The sequence below is a fragment of the Dioscorea cayenensis genome, chromosome 5, assembly GCF_009730915.1.
Source record: "Dioscorea cayenensis subsp. rotundata cultivar TDr96_F1 chromosome 5, TDr96_F1_v2_PseudoChromosome.rev07_lg8_w22 25.fasta, whole genome shotgun sequence".
NCBI lineage: Eukaryota > Viridiplantae > Streptophyta > Magnoliopsida > Dioscoreales > Dioscoreaceae > Dioscorea > Dioscorea cayenensis.
In genome coordinates, this window is record NC_052475.1 from 5010024 (window position 1) to 5027204 (window position 17181).

Consider the following 17181-nt stretch of genomic DNA (forward strand, 5'->3'; position numbering starts at 1 on the left):
GACATATTTCTATGCTATTATTACGTTGTCAGACATGAACATCAGAATATGAAGATGAAAGGAATGATTGGGCCCTCTTATTTTTTTTTCCCTAATTCCAAAATCTTATTTTAAAAATTTTTAAAAGATTTTATTGAAAAAGATAAAATATCTAATCACTATATATATACATATATCTAGACAGGACAATAACTTGATGAATAAAATAAAATATTGCTGATATTTTCTACTGTATTAAAATCAAGGGTGCCGGAAATACTTTTTCATTCTTGTTTGAGGGCATTGTATAAAATACATTCTTTGTTTCATAATACAGATAAATTATTTTTCAAACTTTTTGCTTTGTTTTAATAAAGTGTAAGTTCTCGAGCCATAACTTTTTCAGTACAAATCAATATTTAAAATCTTTTAAGAAACAATAATGATAAAATAAATTGAGATTTAATTGAATAAAATATTTAATAGATAATTTTGCTGTTTGATTATATACCACATTAGAGTTTTTATATAATGGTTTATTTATGTAAATGACTAAATAATTTATAATTATTTTATTTTATGAACATTAATGGGGGATTTAATATGATAATCAAGAGATTTGAAGTTAATTTAGAGACAAAATATTTAATTTTAGTTTCTAGAAGCCCCCTCCTCAGCAGGAAGGTGCAATTTTTACCTTTGAAATTAATATTTTTAAATGATGAAATAAGCGTTTAAAGCACATGTTAAAGAGGGAGAAAAATCCTTATTTAACATGTGGTCAAATTCTGATTTCAATCGGTAGATTTGTTTATTTTATTTTATTTTTAAAATTATAATGAATTCTAATAAGTTATCACAATTTAAGTTTTTTACTTAAAAATTTTTAGTTTTTTAACATAATCAGTGGATTCAAATATCACAGTTTTATTTAATTTACACACACACACACACACACATATATATATATATATACAATATTACAATGTAATTTAAAATTAAGAAAATGATTTAAAAAAGTGAAAAGTAAATGCACGTCTCAAAACTTCCATGCAATATTACCAAAGGTATATAAGTATAAAAAAAAATATTTATTATTTATTAATTATCATTTATTCAATATTTACTACTACTTTAAAGTTTGGTAAAGTTTGGAGTAAAACGTGTTAAAATAGAAAAGAAACATATTTAACATGTGGGTCTATACTACTAGTTTCACTCCAACGACCCCAAAATACAAAAAATAAAAAATAAAAAACAATAAATAAAAATAAACAGATACTAGGAGGTAAAATGACGCAAAAACCCCCTGGTTTTCCCCCCGGAAAAGTAGGGGGAAAAAGGTTTTAACCTCCTTCACTACTACTCGTAGCAGTCTAGCACCTCCCTCTGCAGCTACAGAGCTACTTCTATTTCTTCCCGACAACCAAATCTACTAAAAGTTTTCACCCATCATCTTCCATTCTCTTCTGGACCCCACCACTCACCATTCTTTTCTGGGACCCACCACTCACTCCCTCTGCTCCACATCCTCTTCTTCCTCCTCCCCCTCCTCTTCTCTCTGTCTTTCTCTTGTGATATTATTCCTATATACAAACAAATCACTACATTTGTTTCTTATACTACTGCTGCTACCACCACCAGTTCTTTTGTTGTTGTTATTGTTTGTTGTTTATTAGTATTGTTTATTGCTGCTGCTGCTGCTGGTGCTGCTGATGTTGTTGAGAATGAGAAAGGAGGAAGAGGAGGTGAAGCAGGTGGAGGAAGAGGAAGAGGAGAAGGTGAGGGTATTGGTGGTGGATGATTCACCACTGGACAGGAGGATTGTGGAAATGATGCTTAACAGATGTGGAGGATTCTTTGAAGGTATATATATATATGTGTGTGTGTGTGTGTATTTGTATATGGTTTTCATTGTTTTGGTTTTGTTTTATTTATTAATAGGGATATGTGTGCTGATTGTGGTTTTATTTCTTATCTTTTGGATCTTATTTTTGTAGAGATTGTTGTTGATTTCTGTTTTTAGAGTATCAGAATCAAATTAAATATATATATATATTTTTTTTAAGAGATTGTTATGATTTGAGTTTCTATTTATGAAGTTCATCCTTTGTTCATCTGTGTTTGTAACCCAGAAATGAACTCTCTCTTTTTTTTCTTTTTCTTTTTTTGCTGCATGATATTACTCTTCATCCATGATTTTTTAGACATTGGATGCAGAAAAGTCTTATTTTTGAATGAGCCTTGAAAACAATATGATGGTTTTTCCATGAAAGATTAACTCAGTTGTGAAAAACCACTGAACAATTCCTTGTTTTTTTTTCTTCTGTCATTTTGATGACTTCTGGACAAAATAATAAGTAGGCTTATGTATTATATTACATAGGAATTAGACTTCTAATGTTTTTCATATTTTTTAAACTATATCTTCGTTTTACTAAAAAATGGTTGATAAAATTATATGCTTAAAGTTTTATGTGATCACACTGATTTGAATGACTCTGTTCCAATGGAACAGTTTCAAACAAAAATATTTTTCATCACACTGTTTTATTTTTTTTTCCTTATTATTTATTGTCAATTTAGTGATTGCTGTCGAAAGTGGAGTAAAAGCTATTGAAGTTCTCGGATTAAATGAAGGAAAAGCTGACTGCCCCATTGTTAACGTGAGCTCTCTGTTCTATTCATTGATTCTCTAATTTAATCATTTCTGTCCCCAATTTACATGCATCATTTAATGAACATTTACAGGACAAAAGCATAGATATCATTGGACAAAATTTATCCAAATTATGCTCAAATAACATGACACCAAAAGTATTCTGTCTATTATTAATTTCTTATTATGGAAAAGTTTCGGATTTTGGATTCTTTGAAGCAGGTGCAGAAGATTGACATAATTCTTACTGATTATTGTATGCCTGGAATGACTGGGTATGATCTCCTCAAAGCAGTCAAGGTGATACTTCTGCATTAAATATTTTCATTCAATCAAATTTCAAATTTCAAAATTTTGTTCAATGTCATGTTTTCATTAAATTTCAGGAGAACAACCACCCGGGCTCGATTCCTGTAGTGATCATGTCTTCTGAAAATGACCCTCAAAGAATCAAGAGGTTTTCAAATTTCTTCTCTACTGCTTTCTGATTCTTTAGCTTTGTTTGATTGTTTTGTCATCCTGAAATGTTACTTGCAGATGTATTTTTGTTACAACATACCTCAATTCAAAGATTAAGACTCGATATACATATATACAATCAAGCTAAACTTCTGCAATGGCATGCCATCGAAATTTACACTTGCTCTAACTTATGCTTATTGAAGTTCATTTTTACTGATCTTAAGAGAACTTATTTTTATAAGTGCTATTTTCATGTGAAGTTGTCAAGCAGTAGGAGCAGAGGACTTTTTCTTAAAGCCACTCAAAGTTCAAGACATGCAAAGCTTGAAAAGTTATGCAAAACCAACAGGATCGTCTCCGATAACAGGTACCAAAAGAAAGGTGACACTTGACTTAATTGCGGAAGCCGATAGTTCTGGGAGGCGGCCTCGACTTGCCGGAGTTGCAGTTGCATGAACAACTTCTCATTTTAAAGGCATATCATATCAAGCTGAAAACTGCATTGTTGACAAAGTTTTACTAAATTCCAGTTCCCTAGTTTCTGAATTTTAAGGTATGATGTTCAATGGTGGCTTAACAAGGCTCTAATTCACTCTTTCTCATGTTATCAATCAGTATTATAGTGTTATTATGTTGCTGTTGATTTTGATAATTGAAAAAAATGATGCTAGTTAGTACTTACTAGATCAAGGCTCAAGAGTTCTATTTTTCTTTATTTTTGTTTCTATTCCTTTTTTTTTAAGTTGTTTTTAAACTATAATGTTTGCAGCGTTTGCTACTAATAATCTTATTTTTGTGGAATTTTACTAATAATGCTGGGAAACAAAGACATGGTGTGCATTGTACTTACCAAAAATCAGTTCAAATTTTTATCTTCTGTATTGTAAACCCTAATAACTAACCCTAACCCTAACACGCTTCTTATTGTTGGCAGCATTATCTAATATGTGTTAGATGATATGCCTTTCTTGTGTTTGATTTTGTTCCATTAACTGTCAAGAGCTGGCACAATGAGAAGATCTTTTTGTGAGGGTTGAAAGTTGAAACAATGACAAATCTAATATGTTACCGGCAGTGGTTAAATCTTTGCCACACAGAGTGAGGGTGATTGTACGAATGGATATTTATAAAATTTGTGCATGCTTTTGATACATGGTTTGTTCACATTTGTCAAAAAGATAATGATTCACAGTTTATTTAGTTTGACAGCATATAAGTGATATTTGGATTATTGTAAAATTAGTACTTTTTAATTGTTTGATTAGTATCATAACCCTTATTCCTTTACTATGTTATGCTTCCCACCTACTATTGTAATAATTATTTATATGCATCACATATATTATATATACCACAGATATGGTATTTGAACATGTATGCATATACATAATTTATAATAAAATATGAAAATAGTGAAATTTAAAGTTTTTCAGACAATTTAAGAAAAAAATTAAAAGAATTCTCAATTTTTGAAAATAAAGACAGGTCCTTCAATTTTACGCTCATCATTGGCATTGCTATCTCACAGTTGGCCGGGGGAGTAATTTATAAAGAAAATTAGAAAGATAGGATTAGATATGAAAAAGATTGGAGGACCGATTTGTAATAAACAAAAAAAGATGAGAGTAACTAAATAGAGGTGCCTTCTATTAGGTTAGCCTAACATACACCATTTATTAACCGTTTGAATTGGTTCCTTTTTTTAAAAGAAAAGTAATGAGAAGCACCCAAATTTCATAAAATCCCCAAATGGTTCTGTTTGAGTTTAGTGACTAAGGCCATCTCTAACCCAAAATTCTATATTTAACGTTTTAGTACACAAAAATACAGCTTCTACAGTGAAAGTTTTTCCACCCACCATCTCTATTTTTAACTCTAAATTAGAATATTCTAAGAATATTTTTCTCACTTCACACTTTTATATACATACTATTAATAGATTTAATCATCTTTAATTTTTCTCTTTTAACCATTGAATTTAAATATATATTATTTAAAATATAAATTTTATTTTTATATTTTTTTATAAATATTTATTAAATATAAAATATGATTGATAAACTACAAATATAAATACAAACAGTAGCACAAAAGCTTTTACTTATCTTACGTCATTTAGACGTCAACCACAAATCTTCAATCAATGCATTAAAACTGAAAAACAAGAAAAAATAAAAAAGACAAAAAATTAAAAATCAAAACTGAAAACAAAAAAAAAGATAAAAATAAACTGAAAATTAAAGATAAAAAAATAAAAAAATAAACTGAAAATTAAAAGTAACAAATAAAAAAGAAACTAAAAATTTAAACTGAAAAACTAAAAATGATAAATAAAGATAAATAATAAACTGAAAATTTAAAATTTAAAAATTTAAAAATTAAACTGATAATTAAAACTAAAAATAAAAAAATAAACTGAAAACTAAAAATGAAAAAAAAGAAAAATAAACTGTTGAAGAGAAAAAAATAAACTCAAAAATAAAATAAAATAAATAAATAAAACCTTGCTATAGTGACGCACAAAAAGTTGCGTGTCACTGTAGCATTTCTCAGATTTGGCGTATGATTTGGTGCAGAATTAGAGCTAATCTTGCGCCAAATCTAGGTTAAAACGGCAAATATCCACTAGCCTTGGAGATGGCTTAAATAGAGTGAATAATTTTACTTTTCAATCCTACCCGTCCAAGTTCTGTTTAACGGTATTGAAATGGTGTAATTGCATAAAGAGTCTCATTATTTTTCCAAACATACATTTCTAATTTTTATAATTTAAATTATAATTTTTTTAGTTTCTCTCCAATTTTAATTGATAAATCTCACCCAATTATATTTATCATTTTGGATTACTGATATTGCAAAACATGATATAACGTGACACCTCATAGATTGATAACATGATGACATGTGGCATGTCATTTTGGGGTGCCACATCATAATAAAAAATGTTATTTCCCATATATTTGCCCATCAAAGATTTACTCTTTTGTTTCTCATACAAAATATGAAATTTTGATATTTGCCATGGATGTCTTTTACAATAAAACAAAAAAGATGACGCTAGCTCTTCAACTTTTCTCACATACTACCACAAACACATAAAAAACATATATTAATATGCCACATTTTAGTGGACCTAGGTTAATTTGGACAAATTTGAAAAGTGGATCCAAGGATGCATGGCATGATTAACAAGAAAAGATATCCATCTATAAATACTCCAACATGCTACATGCATACAACTGAAATGTTAATAATCTTTTAGATTAGGTTGATCCATAAATAATTCAATATAGTTCTCGTCACCACCACCTAGGACCAATTCTTCTCAACAACTTCGATTTTACTTGGGCCAATGCCTCATGCTCTCACTCCGCCGCACATGATGCCAAAAAGTTTTATAGTCCAATGGTATTGGCCCTATTATGAAAGATGTTTTTGTGAGACATTCAAAAGATTCGGAGTTTAAGTTCCATTGGACCTAATAATGGTAATAGATCTCCAGTAATAGGGTGAAGGTGTACAAACTAAACGTTTAGCTTTCGACTTGTGCGCACACCCCTGCTAACACTTGTGGTGTTTATAAAAAATAAGTAAATAAATAAAAATTTGTTGGAGTTCAATTGTCCTTTCATAAGAGCATCATCCCTATTAATTGCGCGCACCTATACTTATAACAAAGTGGGAGCAATCATTAAAAATTTTGGAATAACTACTGCATTAGAATGAGGTTAACCTTAGACATTTTATGTTGAAAATATATATAGTGCTAAAACGACGGCAAAAAAAAAATGCATAAAATACCTAAATTGAACATAAATATGCCGCTAAAACAACACAAACAAATACATAAAATACCCAATGCTCAAAATTATTTCTTTCTTTCTCCGATATATTAGCTTTTCTACTGACAAAATTATCTACAAACACAATAAAACATAATTTTTTTTTTACAAAATATATCAAAAATATATCAAAACTTATAAAAATGGCCATCTTCAAAATCATGTCTATTGTCAAAATATTAGGTATTCTAATAATAAAATCATTTGTTTATAAAAAGCCATAATTTCTTTGAAAAAAATTCTAAATTTGAGAATTTATTTTTTAAAAGAATTAAGCATTATCTTCAGAAAACTCAGTTCTTCAAAAAATCATATAATTTCATTGAATAAAACTTAATTATAAAAGTATACAGTTATATGAAAAATCAGGTATTTCATCCTTTAAATTAGGTTTCCTAAAAATATTTTTTAAAAATAAAAAAATAAATATATCATTGCGGTGGTTGGTAGTTCTCGCACCAATCTCTTGCATACGGTGAAACTTTTGGACCAGCGAACTAAGTTCTACAAAATTCTTATTCTTTTATTTGAGACAAGTCTGGCTTTGATGGGTTGAAATATATATATATATATATATATTATGCTAAAAAAAAATCACTTTCAAATGAGATGTTTGTAGCCCTAGTTTGGTAGATAAAAAACCCTAAGTCTCAAACAAAAATCTAAGTCCAAATATCACTATATAATTATTTTGAAATCCAAATTTAACAAAAAAGCAAAAGTTTATCAATTGAAGGCTCTTTGAACGAACTGGTTTTGAAAACGAGAACTGACCCAAACCTCCTTTTCAATGAGAATAAAAATTAGTACTAAAAAATATTAGTAACAAAAAGAATCTAACAATTAAATAGTTTAGTTTTTTACTTTATCCCTGAAACTTTGATAATAAGGATTTCAAAAAAATAAATATCACAAAAAGACGTATACAACAAAGTGTTAAACAGACCCTCAAAAATTGACTGAAAAAAATTAGATACTCAAAGATGAACCTGGACAAGGCCTCATGGTACAAAAGCTCTCAAGACAAAATTGAGGAATTCTTTATCATCACATTACTGCAAGGTGCGAGGAGAGTGGAACCAAAAGATTTCGGTAGTATTTTCATGATCGCAAGCCTCGTTCTTCTGCTAGTCTAATTGGATGTATAGCAACCCCATTTCTAGCTGTCGGAACACGACCCCATCGACCAAGTCGAGGTTCCTGAAACAAGTGTAACAAAGAAGAAATAAATATGTAGCTCGAACATCAGTATATGAGCATCACAAGCATACGAAACAAATTTTGATCATACATACAGAGATTGGTTACAATGCCACAAAAATCAAATTTGGACACATAATTACTGATAGAAAAAAAAAATAGGACTGACCTGTCCAACCCCTGCAACAAAGAAGCGCCCTGATTTTGCAAATGCAAGTGAATTTATGAATCCATCCTGTCATTCATCAACCATTGAAGAAAAACATATATTAACCCTGATAGTTTTACTTGTGGCTCGATGGAATGAATATTGCACCAATCATAATAAAAAAGGACACACTTAAAGAAAAAATAGGAAACAAAAAAGCAAAATGAATACAACCAGGCTTTGAATCAGAAGAAATCTGAACTTAAAACTATCATGAAGTTCCACTCTGGGAAGATTTTCCAAAAATAGGATAACAGTGAGTCGCTTCCATAATAAATGAACTTATACTGCACTGTAAAAGTTCATATCCAAAATTTTTTCCAACAATACATTAGGTACATATACTTCATTGACTCTAAGTTTCTACTGCACCACTACTTGATATACACAATTAATTGATCAATTGAAGAACATGTTGGGCCAAAGCAAAATTTCATAACGCCACACATGCAGAGATAATCAGAATTGTTTTGATTTGTGAAAACTTGGATCTTATGTTTTAAATAGGATTTGGCCCCTACCCCCTTTTCCAACTAAGTTTCATGAAGTAAAATATCACGGCATTCTAATGTTTCCTTCTGTAGCATGACTATATTTGTGAAGACTTCTCAATTAAAAGTTGCACTCTTCAGGCTTGCTGTTCAACAATAGTTTCTCCAAATTCAGCAATTAACAATCAGAATTTTACCAAAACCAACTAGCCTTAAGAAAAATATGATGCTTCTATGCAAAATAAAAGAGCTAGAATCAAACACTCAAACATAAAAATCATGATTAAGTAAATTTCAATACCCAAAAGAACTATACAATATTATTTCACTGGTTCAAATAATCATACCAGGGGGTAATCAAATAAAGGTCGAAGGCCTTTATTATCATTTTCAATAGCCCATAAACGAATTAATCCATTTGCAGCTCCAGACACCGCAAGATCACTTCCTTTGCACACAGCAATGGAACTAACCCATGACTCGGCCAGAGAACATTTTTTTTCTTTGGGAATGCCATTTTCTGCAATTAAAATGTGATTACACATCAGAAAAAAATCTAGAACTAGGCAATAATGATAAATCAGAGAATACATGCATGTGCATATTTAAAAAGAAAAACCTAAAAATAAGTAACTTTACATTTGAATTTGTACATAGTAAAGTACGAGTTTTATCAGTACTATTACCATTAATAAATATAACTCAATAACATCTGACCTTTAATGCAACCATCAGGGATCGCTTCCTTTTCATCTCTATTGGACTGGTCAGGAAGAGCATGAGCATTTTTTATTATGTGAATGGGCTTCTTATGTCTACTGCTCCAAAGTTCAATACTTCCGTCATCTGAGCCAAAGATAAATTCATTCCCATCAATAAAACAACAGCATTCTAAAGATGCTGCAGGTCCTCGAAAGACTAACTGTGATTCGTCATGAACCTACATGACAAAGCAGAAAAGTTAATCATGAGTCCTCAAAGGGAGTAGTATGCAATACCATTAAGATAGAACAATGAGTATAGAACAATCAGTATTACTGATAAAGCAGCTGACAGATAATGAATATGAATACATGTCAAAGCATCTTCTCATAACGTACATAAATGTACTATTACTCCCTTCTCTTACTTGGGGGTAAACTATTATCTAAAGCTGTTCCTCAGTTGAACCAACTGGAAACAGTGTGCCACAGCTTAAAATTCAATCCATGCCAAATTTCAGCTTCTAAGAATGTAGTACTTCTTCCAATTTTCTCAAAATCCAGTTTACAGAGTAATTAGCATTTCCTTCATAGAAAGGGTACTAAAATTATACATTTTCTAATTGGTAGGCTTCGGCAATAACTAGACTTTTTGACTTGATCACATCAAGTTTAAAAAGTTATACACTATCACACCCACTTGGACTTTAACAAAAAAGAAAGATATATTTTTGCAATAGGGCCCTTCATTTAAATAAATCAGTACTACACTATGACATTGCCAGTATATAGTAGATTACAGGTCATATCCTACCTTCATCACATCCATTAACGTTGTAACAGATTATGAAACTATGCTTCGTATACCTTTTACATAAGTAGTTAATCATGCATCTCATGGTACGTGAATACTTAAACTTGGGCAAAGTCGTCTATCTAGTCAATTAATATGGTCTTTACATAAACTTGAGGTCAATGTATTTTATTCCTCAACCAATATCAGATGGTTCCCAATTGGCTATACCAGTCAACTAACTTTAATCCACGCGACACTTGGCCACCATTCTTTAAAATGATATGGTCTTAAAACAACCATACGAACATCATTATTAAATATGCCCAAACTTCTTGTAATAACAATGAAGTTCCAGCATACTTGTCAGTGCCAACATTTGAAACATAAAGCTACATAAAATGCAACATTGTATTTATTACTGAGGATTAGAGAACTAGTGCACAAGTAAAAGAAACTGAATCCATAATTAATCCAAACTGTTCTAAAGGTGTACACATTTGCTGAAATGGTCATTTACAAGAGAATCCATGAGATGTAATAGATGAATAACCAATTAACAATGTAAATAATAGAAAAAGAAATGTAACAAACTTCAAAAAACTTTCATTAGCATTAAGGTCATTTTGTAAATGAACCAAGAAAATATAAGATAATTCTTGTACCATCTTCACCATGCACACAAAATAAAAATGAATAAGCAACTAATATCAATGATAAAATCAAATTTTTTACTAAGAATCCTAAAGAAATTTTCCTGACATCAGGTGTCAAAAGGATTGATTCTAAGGTAGTCATCTATTTACAGAAAATCAAGTCTATCCATAAGCAATCATTTTGATAACCAAAATCTTGGACTTGTATAATATTATAAACAATAACAGAAACAGCAATGCAAAAGGTAAATTAAACAATTTGCATTTTACATCATCAATCACATTTTGACATGATTTAAATGTGATGCCACATTGCCAGTCAAGACAACATCAAATTTTTGGCTTGCCACAATTAATAATTTAACTTCCAGTTGGATAGGTTAACCCATTAGAGTAAAGAAAGCACATGCATAAGTCAGTAATTTACCATATCAATGATATTGATCATATAGATATTAAACCTTAAATCAGAGGAGATTCAAACCAACAAGAATTTTATGAAATCTTGTAAAAACTAAAAATACAAAAGAAAAGTATGAGAATTCCACATAATATTATCTTGAGCTTCAAAGAAGGAAATAAACAAAATAAACTCTATAGATCAACCAAATTATGCGTATTAGCTCAGCAATCATACACTTATATATATATATATATATATATATATTTAGATATACCTTCCACATTCGTAATGTTCGATCTCGACCCACTGTCAAAAGGCGTTCATCATCCAGCTTTCCAAGACAGTCAACTGTTAGCAGTTCACTTTGATGACCAGCCTCTCATGTTATTACTAGATACCATAAACAATGTTTAAATATTTATAAGGATCTTAAAAGCATAAATTACAATAAGTCAACTATATTCACTTTCCACTTGGTGTATAACAGGGATTTCTGCGGCAACTACAACAGTTTTAAATATGAAAATTGGTAGTTTTCCCATTAAACATCTAAGAGATTTGATTTCTCCTAAGCATCTCTCTTTCTCAATTAGCGTCAATCCCTTAGGCTTGTTTGGATTGGCTTTAAAAAAAGTTTTTTTTTAATTTGTAGAAGCATTTTTTTCAGTAGTGCTTTTCATAATAAATTAAATGTTTTTCAGTATTTTATATTTGAATAAGATAATAGAGAAGTATTTTTATACATCTGAAGTTGTTTGGAAGTGGATTTTAAAAAAGTTTTTAAAGGTGGTAAATTACTAAAATGGGCATTCATTTTGTTTTCATTGGGTTACTATTATACATTGCTATTAATAATGATTATGAAAACACTAATGATGATAATAATAACTTAATGTATTATTATGATTATAATTACAATTATTATTATTATAACATAATGTATTATGATTATAATTATAATTATAATAATTATTATTACTACTATTATTATTATCGTTGTTGTTATTATTATTATTTTCATTACAATTATTATTATTAAAAAAAAATTAAAATTCTAACCTCGACATCGGGGTTAGAATTCTCTTATTAAAAAAATATTGATCCATTTTCATGAACAGAGAAACATATATGTTCAGATGGTGCATGGTGCAAAACCAATTAAGAGCATATGAAATAAAAGGCGTAGCATGCAATGATATGAACAATCATAACAAAAAATAATTAAGTTTTTCAACATGAGAAAATCATGCAAATAATAAAGATTCAGGATCATAGAGAAACTTATTGATAGGATTAAGGACTAGGAGCCCAACCACCACAACAAAAATGGCATAGAAACAGTAAGAAAAATCAGATTTTTCCTCCATTAATCATCAAAAAAACACAACTTAAAAAATCTCTTTCAATCCCGTATCTCAAGTGGAAAGGAGAAGAAACCAGGCTCAAATCAACAAGAAATCAGTAGAACACTCTCAAATCAAATGGAAATATGAGAGAACTGAGATCAATACCAGCAAATTGGAGGCCTTGATAGTGAGATGGTGTTTGGAGAGATGGGATCAGAGAGGTGGGGAAGGATCGGGAGAGCAACTAGAGAGAAATTAGAGTGAAGAAAAGTATAAAAGCACAGGGTTAATTTAATAATCTCACAACCCACAAAACAGCTTCTCAGAATTGATTTTTTTAGGACACCCTGCTTTATGCTTCCCGAGTTTCATAGCAATATAAATATAATTTTTAAAAAGCTCAAAAATGCTTAAACATAAAAACACTTTGAGCTTTAAAAACCAGTCCAAACATACCCATAACTTCTATTAACACCCAAAATTACTTTGCCATCTCGACTTTTAGTTGTGCAATTCTCATTAATGGTTCCTTGTTGTCAATTTCCACTTATTTGCTTTCTTATTATCTACACTGGGGACTTGAAGTGTCCGTTTGATCTGTAGATTTGAAAAGGACGTCAGCGATAGTGACTATTGTTATGCGTTTAATTCTAAATGAGCGGAGTCTGGCAGTAAATTCTAGAATAGGTACTGACCACAAACTACGAATCGAGTCTAACACAACTTTTTAATGTTACCACCAAAATCACGGTATGAAAATTTTTAGCTAAAAGTCACAAGACACCTTAATGACAAAATTGTCCTTAGTTTTAAAAATTAAAAATTATATTACTGCATTTCAAAAGTGATGACATGATTTATTTTATTTTATTTATTTATCTAATTAAAAATTTATTTATTTATCTATTTATTTATCTAATTAAAAATTTATTATTTATCTATCTATTTATTTGTTTTTTGGATTAAGATATTAATGGAAGTTTGGTTGTTGTGGATTAAATGTTTTTAAAATTATGTTGATTTTTTTAACTTGTTGCTATGTTGTTGGGAGTTGTAAAATTTGTTATGATTTTCATAAAATATTATTGTATATTTTTTATTATAAAACAAATATAGAATAATAAAAAGATATTATTGTAATTTACTATTTTGTGTTCTGTATTTTATGCAAATCAAATACAAAACAATATTGTCTTTGCTAATTTGTATTGTACTACTAGGTGTTGTTTCTCATACTTGAATCAAACGGACTCAGTGTTAGATAAGATTTCCAAACTATCCATGCAGGAACTTCTTTTTGTGTAATAATAGCAATAGTAGTATCTTCTATTATATTAGTTAGAGCACTATTATATTCATGAAATCTGAGAAGGTTTTAAATATAGAAAATCCCAAGCATGTTATTATGGCTTTGACGTTAAATTTTTTTTTTCCATCATCAATTCTAAGCATAAATGTGGGACTGATATTTTCAAACTGAAGTATGGTGCTTTAATATTTAGAATTCTGTTGGTTTGCTGAAATCCTCCTTGTTTCATAGAAATTTTTTTAATTAATACTGAGGTAATTAGATCGAACTTGTGAATTAATGTTTGTAACTCAGACAACATTTGTTAATGGAGGGATCCATACTGTTTTGCCACTTCTCTAATACTCAAACCTAAATTTATCAACATGTAGCTACTATAATAATCATTGAAATTTATCATTGTGTAGATACTTCCTTAGACATCACTTGAATATGAACATGCTATCTAAAGTGATAATTAGTAATTATGGTTCAGACTATTAGTAGTGTTGCTACCTTGTTGTTCTATAATGAAAACCACAAATGTAATAACCTGATATATAATCACTTGAAGTAAGGGGGCTCTTGCTCAAATAGCTAGAATGGTTGGCATGCCATTTGGAAGCGTCAGATAGAGCCATGGATAAAGTTATTCATTTGGAGGTTGTTGCTTGGTAGACCATCCATTTATGCTTACTCCATGCTTTATGTCTTTTGGGGGTTTGATTGAGAAATTGCTAAGCATGTCATTTGGAAAGTCAACAATAGTAGAGGTTGCTAGAATTTGGTGGACTTATATTCATGCATAAATATAGATTTAATTAATGATCTCTAGTGACAGGCTGCTATGGTATTATCAACCTAAGATGGAAATCACCTCTTCAAAGCTTAACCAGCTACCGTTGCTTAGTCATTACGGAAAGCTCAATGCAACTATATGTATTAAACAAGAGAGCAGGACTTCCATAGAATTTTTTTAGTAGGGACTTCAGAAAACCTTTGACTATTCAAGGAATTCTCAATTAAAAGACTAGGGGTTCATCTTCTTCTCTCACTCTTTTCATTCTATTTCAATTTTTAGTGATGCTTCACTGTTTAGAGAGTCACTTTTGCAATGAACTTGGCTTGTAGCATTGGAGTGCAACTGTGGTAAATAACTGAAGCGAAAAAAAAAAAAATATTCTGCTATTGTGCAAGACATGTGGATATGTTACTGTTGAGAGGAGAGAGAATATATGGAACTTTTTCTATTATTAATTACTTGAAATAATTTTTTTTATTTTACAAACCACTCTCACACTCTCACACTTTCTCTCACTATGCACTACTTCTCTCTCTTGATACCTATGCTCACTCTCTCTTGATTAGCTCTCATTCAAGTTGCTTTAGCTTGCTTCATGGCTTCTACTCTTCACAAATTTATAAAAGCTAATGTCGGTTGGAGGAAACTTCAAGTATGGCGGTCTTGATTTTTCCGAGAAGCTAAAGGCGGTCTTGATTTTTCGAGCTAAGTTGATGATGATAATTCAAGCTTCTTCTAGAAGCTTCAAATGGTGACATACTTTATCACTCCCCCTCAGCACCGACTTTTCCTGAATTGATGCTTTGCTGAGAATTCCTAAATGTGCACGTAAATCTTCAAACTTCTTTGTCTTTGAGTCCTTTAGTGAAGATATCGACAACTTGCTCTTACGTGGGCGTTAGCTTCATGTGGACCTCACTTTGCGGCACTTTTTCTCTTAGAAAGTGGTGAGTGTACCTCAATATGCTTTGTCCTTGCATGAAACATTGGATTTTTACGCTAGGCACCTTCTGTGACTCATTATCACGATGAAGTATGACTGTTCATTTGGTTGGTGAAGATCTCTTAGTAATTGCATCAACCATGTGCTTTCTTGTCGCTGCCATAGCTGCTTTGCTACGTACTCGACGGTGGTGGAGAGAGATACGGTGAGGTCGCCTCTTCTTGCACGCATGACCGCTCGGCGATCCCCAAGCGAAGATATAATCGTAGTCGATGCGTCTCGTGTCACAATCTCCGGCGTGTCGGCGTCGCAATATCCGATTACATGGCATCCCTTCACCTTTTCGATGATAGAATAACAGTAGTCGTAGTTCCTTTTAAGTATCGCGATATCCATGAGACCGCTTCCAAATGTAGCTTCTTTGGATTTTTGCATGTAGCGACTTGCTACTCCATTGCGCATATGCCAAGTCAGGTCGAGTAAGAGTTAAATAGATAAGACTACCTACCAGTTGTCGATACATCCTTGGATCTTCAAGTCTTTCCCTTCTCTGCACGGAAAGCTTGATGTTGGGCTCCATTGGTGTAGATAGTGGCTTGCACTCCAACATCCCATATGTTTCTAGTAGATCCTTTGCATACTTTTTGTTGATATAGGAACATACCTTCCTTTGTCTTCTCAACTTGAGCCCAGAAAATGCTTCAATTCTCCAAGCTCCTTCATACGGAACCGGATTGAAAGATTTTCCTTTGTGCCTTTGAGATTTCTTGAGTGAGATCTCCGGTTAAAGATGAGGTCGTCAACATACACCGATTACTATAGCCATCTTGCCTCACGTATGTGCTTGACAAATAGGCTCGAGATACGATCTTTGTTAACACTGTAGCCACTTTGTACAAGAAATTCTGCAATTTTCCTATACCATGCTCTTGGAGCCTGCTTTAAGCCATATAATGCTTTCTTGAGCTTGCATACATACTCTGGATGATCCTTGCTCTCAAATCCTTGTGGTTGATCCATGTAGATGTCTCATCAAGCTCTCCATGTGAGAAGGCATTCTTCACATCCATACTGCCAAAGCTTCCATCCTTTGCTTGCACTAATGCCAATAGTACTACTTTTACCGTTGTTATCTTTGCTAGTGGACTGAATGTCTCATCATAATCTAGTCCATACTATTGTGAAAATCCTCGTGCCACAAGTCGAGCTTTGTACCTTTCGATTGTTCCATCTGCTCGAGTTTTCACCTCATACACCCACTTCAGCGAGATTGGTTTTACTTCTTACGCCCTTGGCACCAACTCCCCACGTCTGATTTTTGCTTGAGAGCTGCTATCTCTTCCTCCATTGCTTTCTTCCATTTTATCACTTTTCTATCGCTTCTTGATAGGATGTTGGTTCTTCAACT

The 17181-nt window shown here is 31.3% G+C and overlaps 2 protein-coding genes and 1 long non-coding RNA gene across 4 annotated transcripts; 1 reads left to right on the forward strand and 2 right to left on the reverse strand.

The window, feature by feature from the left end:
• Positions 1–1538: 1538 nt before the first annotated feature.
• LOC120260656 (two-component response regulator ORR2-like) lies at positions 1539–3910 on the forward strand. 2 transcript variants are annotated; one of them, XM_039268188.1, is made up of 5 exons: positions 1539–1845; positions 2566–2645; positions 2858–2938; positions 3025–3095; positions 3361–3910. In XM_039268188.1, exons 1-5 carry the CDS (start codon positions 1695–1697, stop codon positions 3554–3556), a joined length of 579 nt encoding a protein of 192 aa, XP_039124122.1. In that variant the 5' UTR covers positions 1539–1694; the 3' UTR covers positions 3557–3910. The 2 variants fall into 2 exon arrangements, with proteins under 2 accessions (XP_039124122.1, XP_039124124.1); XM_039268190.1 differs by having other exon boundaries at positions 1540–1845; positions 2861–2938; positions 3361–3556.
• Positions 3911–7876: 3966 nt separating this feature from the next.
• LOC120260893 lies at positions 7877–8513 on the reverse strand. The gene is made up of 2 exons (XR_005536525.1): positions 8312–8513; positions 7877–8142 (listed from the first exon to the last, which is right to left on the reverse strand). It is a non-coding gene; the product is annotated as an uncharacterized LOC120260893 (long non-coding RNA).
• Positions 8514–9182: 669 nt separating this feature from the next.
• Positions 9183–16235, reverse strand: LOC120259903 (U3 snoRNP-associated protein-like YAOH). Its single transcript, XM_039267363.1, has 4 exons — positions 15838–16235; positions 11669–11756; positions 9559–9781; positions 9183–9361 (listed from the first exon to the last, which is right to left on the reverse strand). The coding sequence occupies exons 1-4, from the start codon at positions 16233–16235 to the stop codon at positions 9183–9185; spliced, it is 888 nt and encodes a 295-aa protein (XP_039123297.1).
• Between the last annotated feature and the right edge of the window lie 946 nt (positions 16236–17181).

Excerpts from the sequence above, each read along its gene's own strand:
- LOC120260656 (XM_039268188.1), top strand. The coding sequence starts at position 1,695 with ATGTTGTTGAGAATGAGAAAGGAGGAAGAGGAGGTGAAGCAGGTGGAG. Across the intron at positions 2,646-2,857 it reads CTGACTGCCCCATTGTTAAC|CAGGTGCAGAAGATTGACAT; the intron begins GTGAGCTCTCTG and ends GATTCTTTGAAG. Across the intron at positions 3,096-3,360 it reads GACCCTCAAAGAATCAAGAG|TTGTCAAGCAGTAGGAGCAG; the intron begins GTTTTCAAATTT and ends TTTCATGTGAAG.
- LOC120259903 (XM_039267363.1), bottom strand. The coding sequence starts at position 16,235 with ATGCGCAATGGAGTAGCAAGTCGCTACATGCAAAAATCCAAAGAAGCT. Across the intron at positions 9,782-11,668 it reads GAACATTACGAATGTGGAAG|GTTCATGACGAATCACAGTT; the intron begins GTATATCTAAAT and ends TTTGTCATGTAG. Across the intron at positions 9,362-9,558 it reads CCCTGATGGTTGCATTAAAG|AAAATGGCATTCCCAAAGAA; the intron begins GTCAGATGTTAT and ends TTTTAATTGCAG.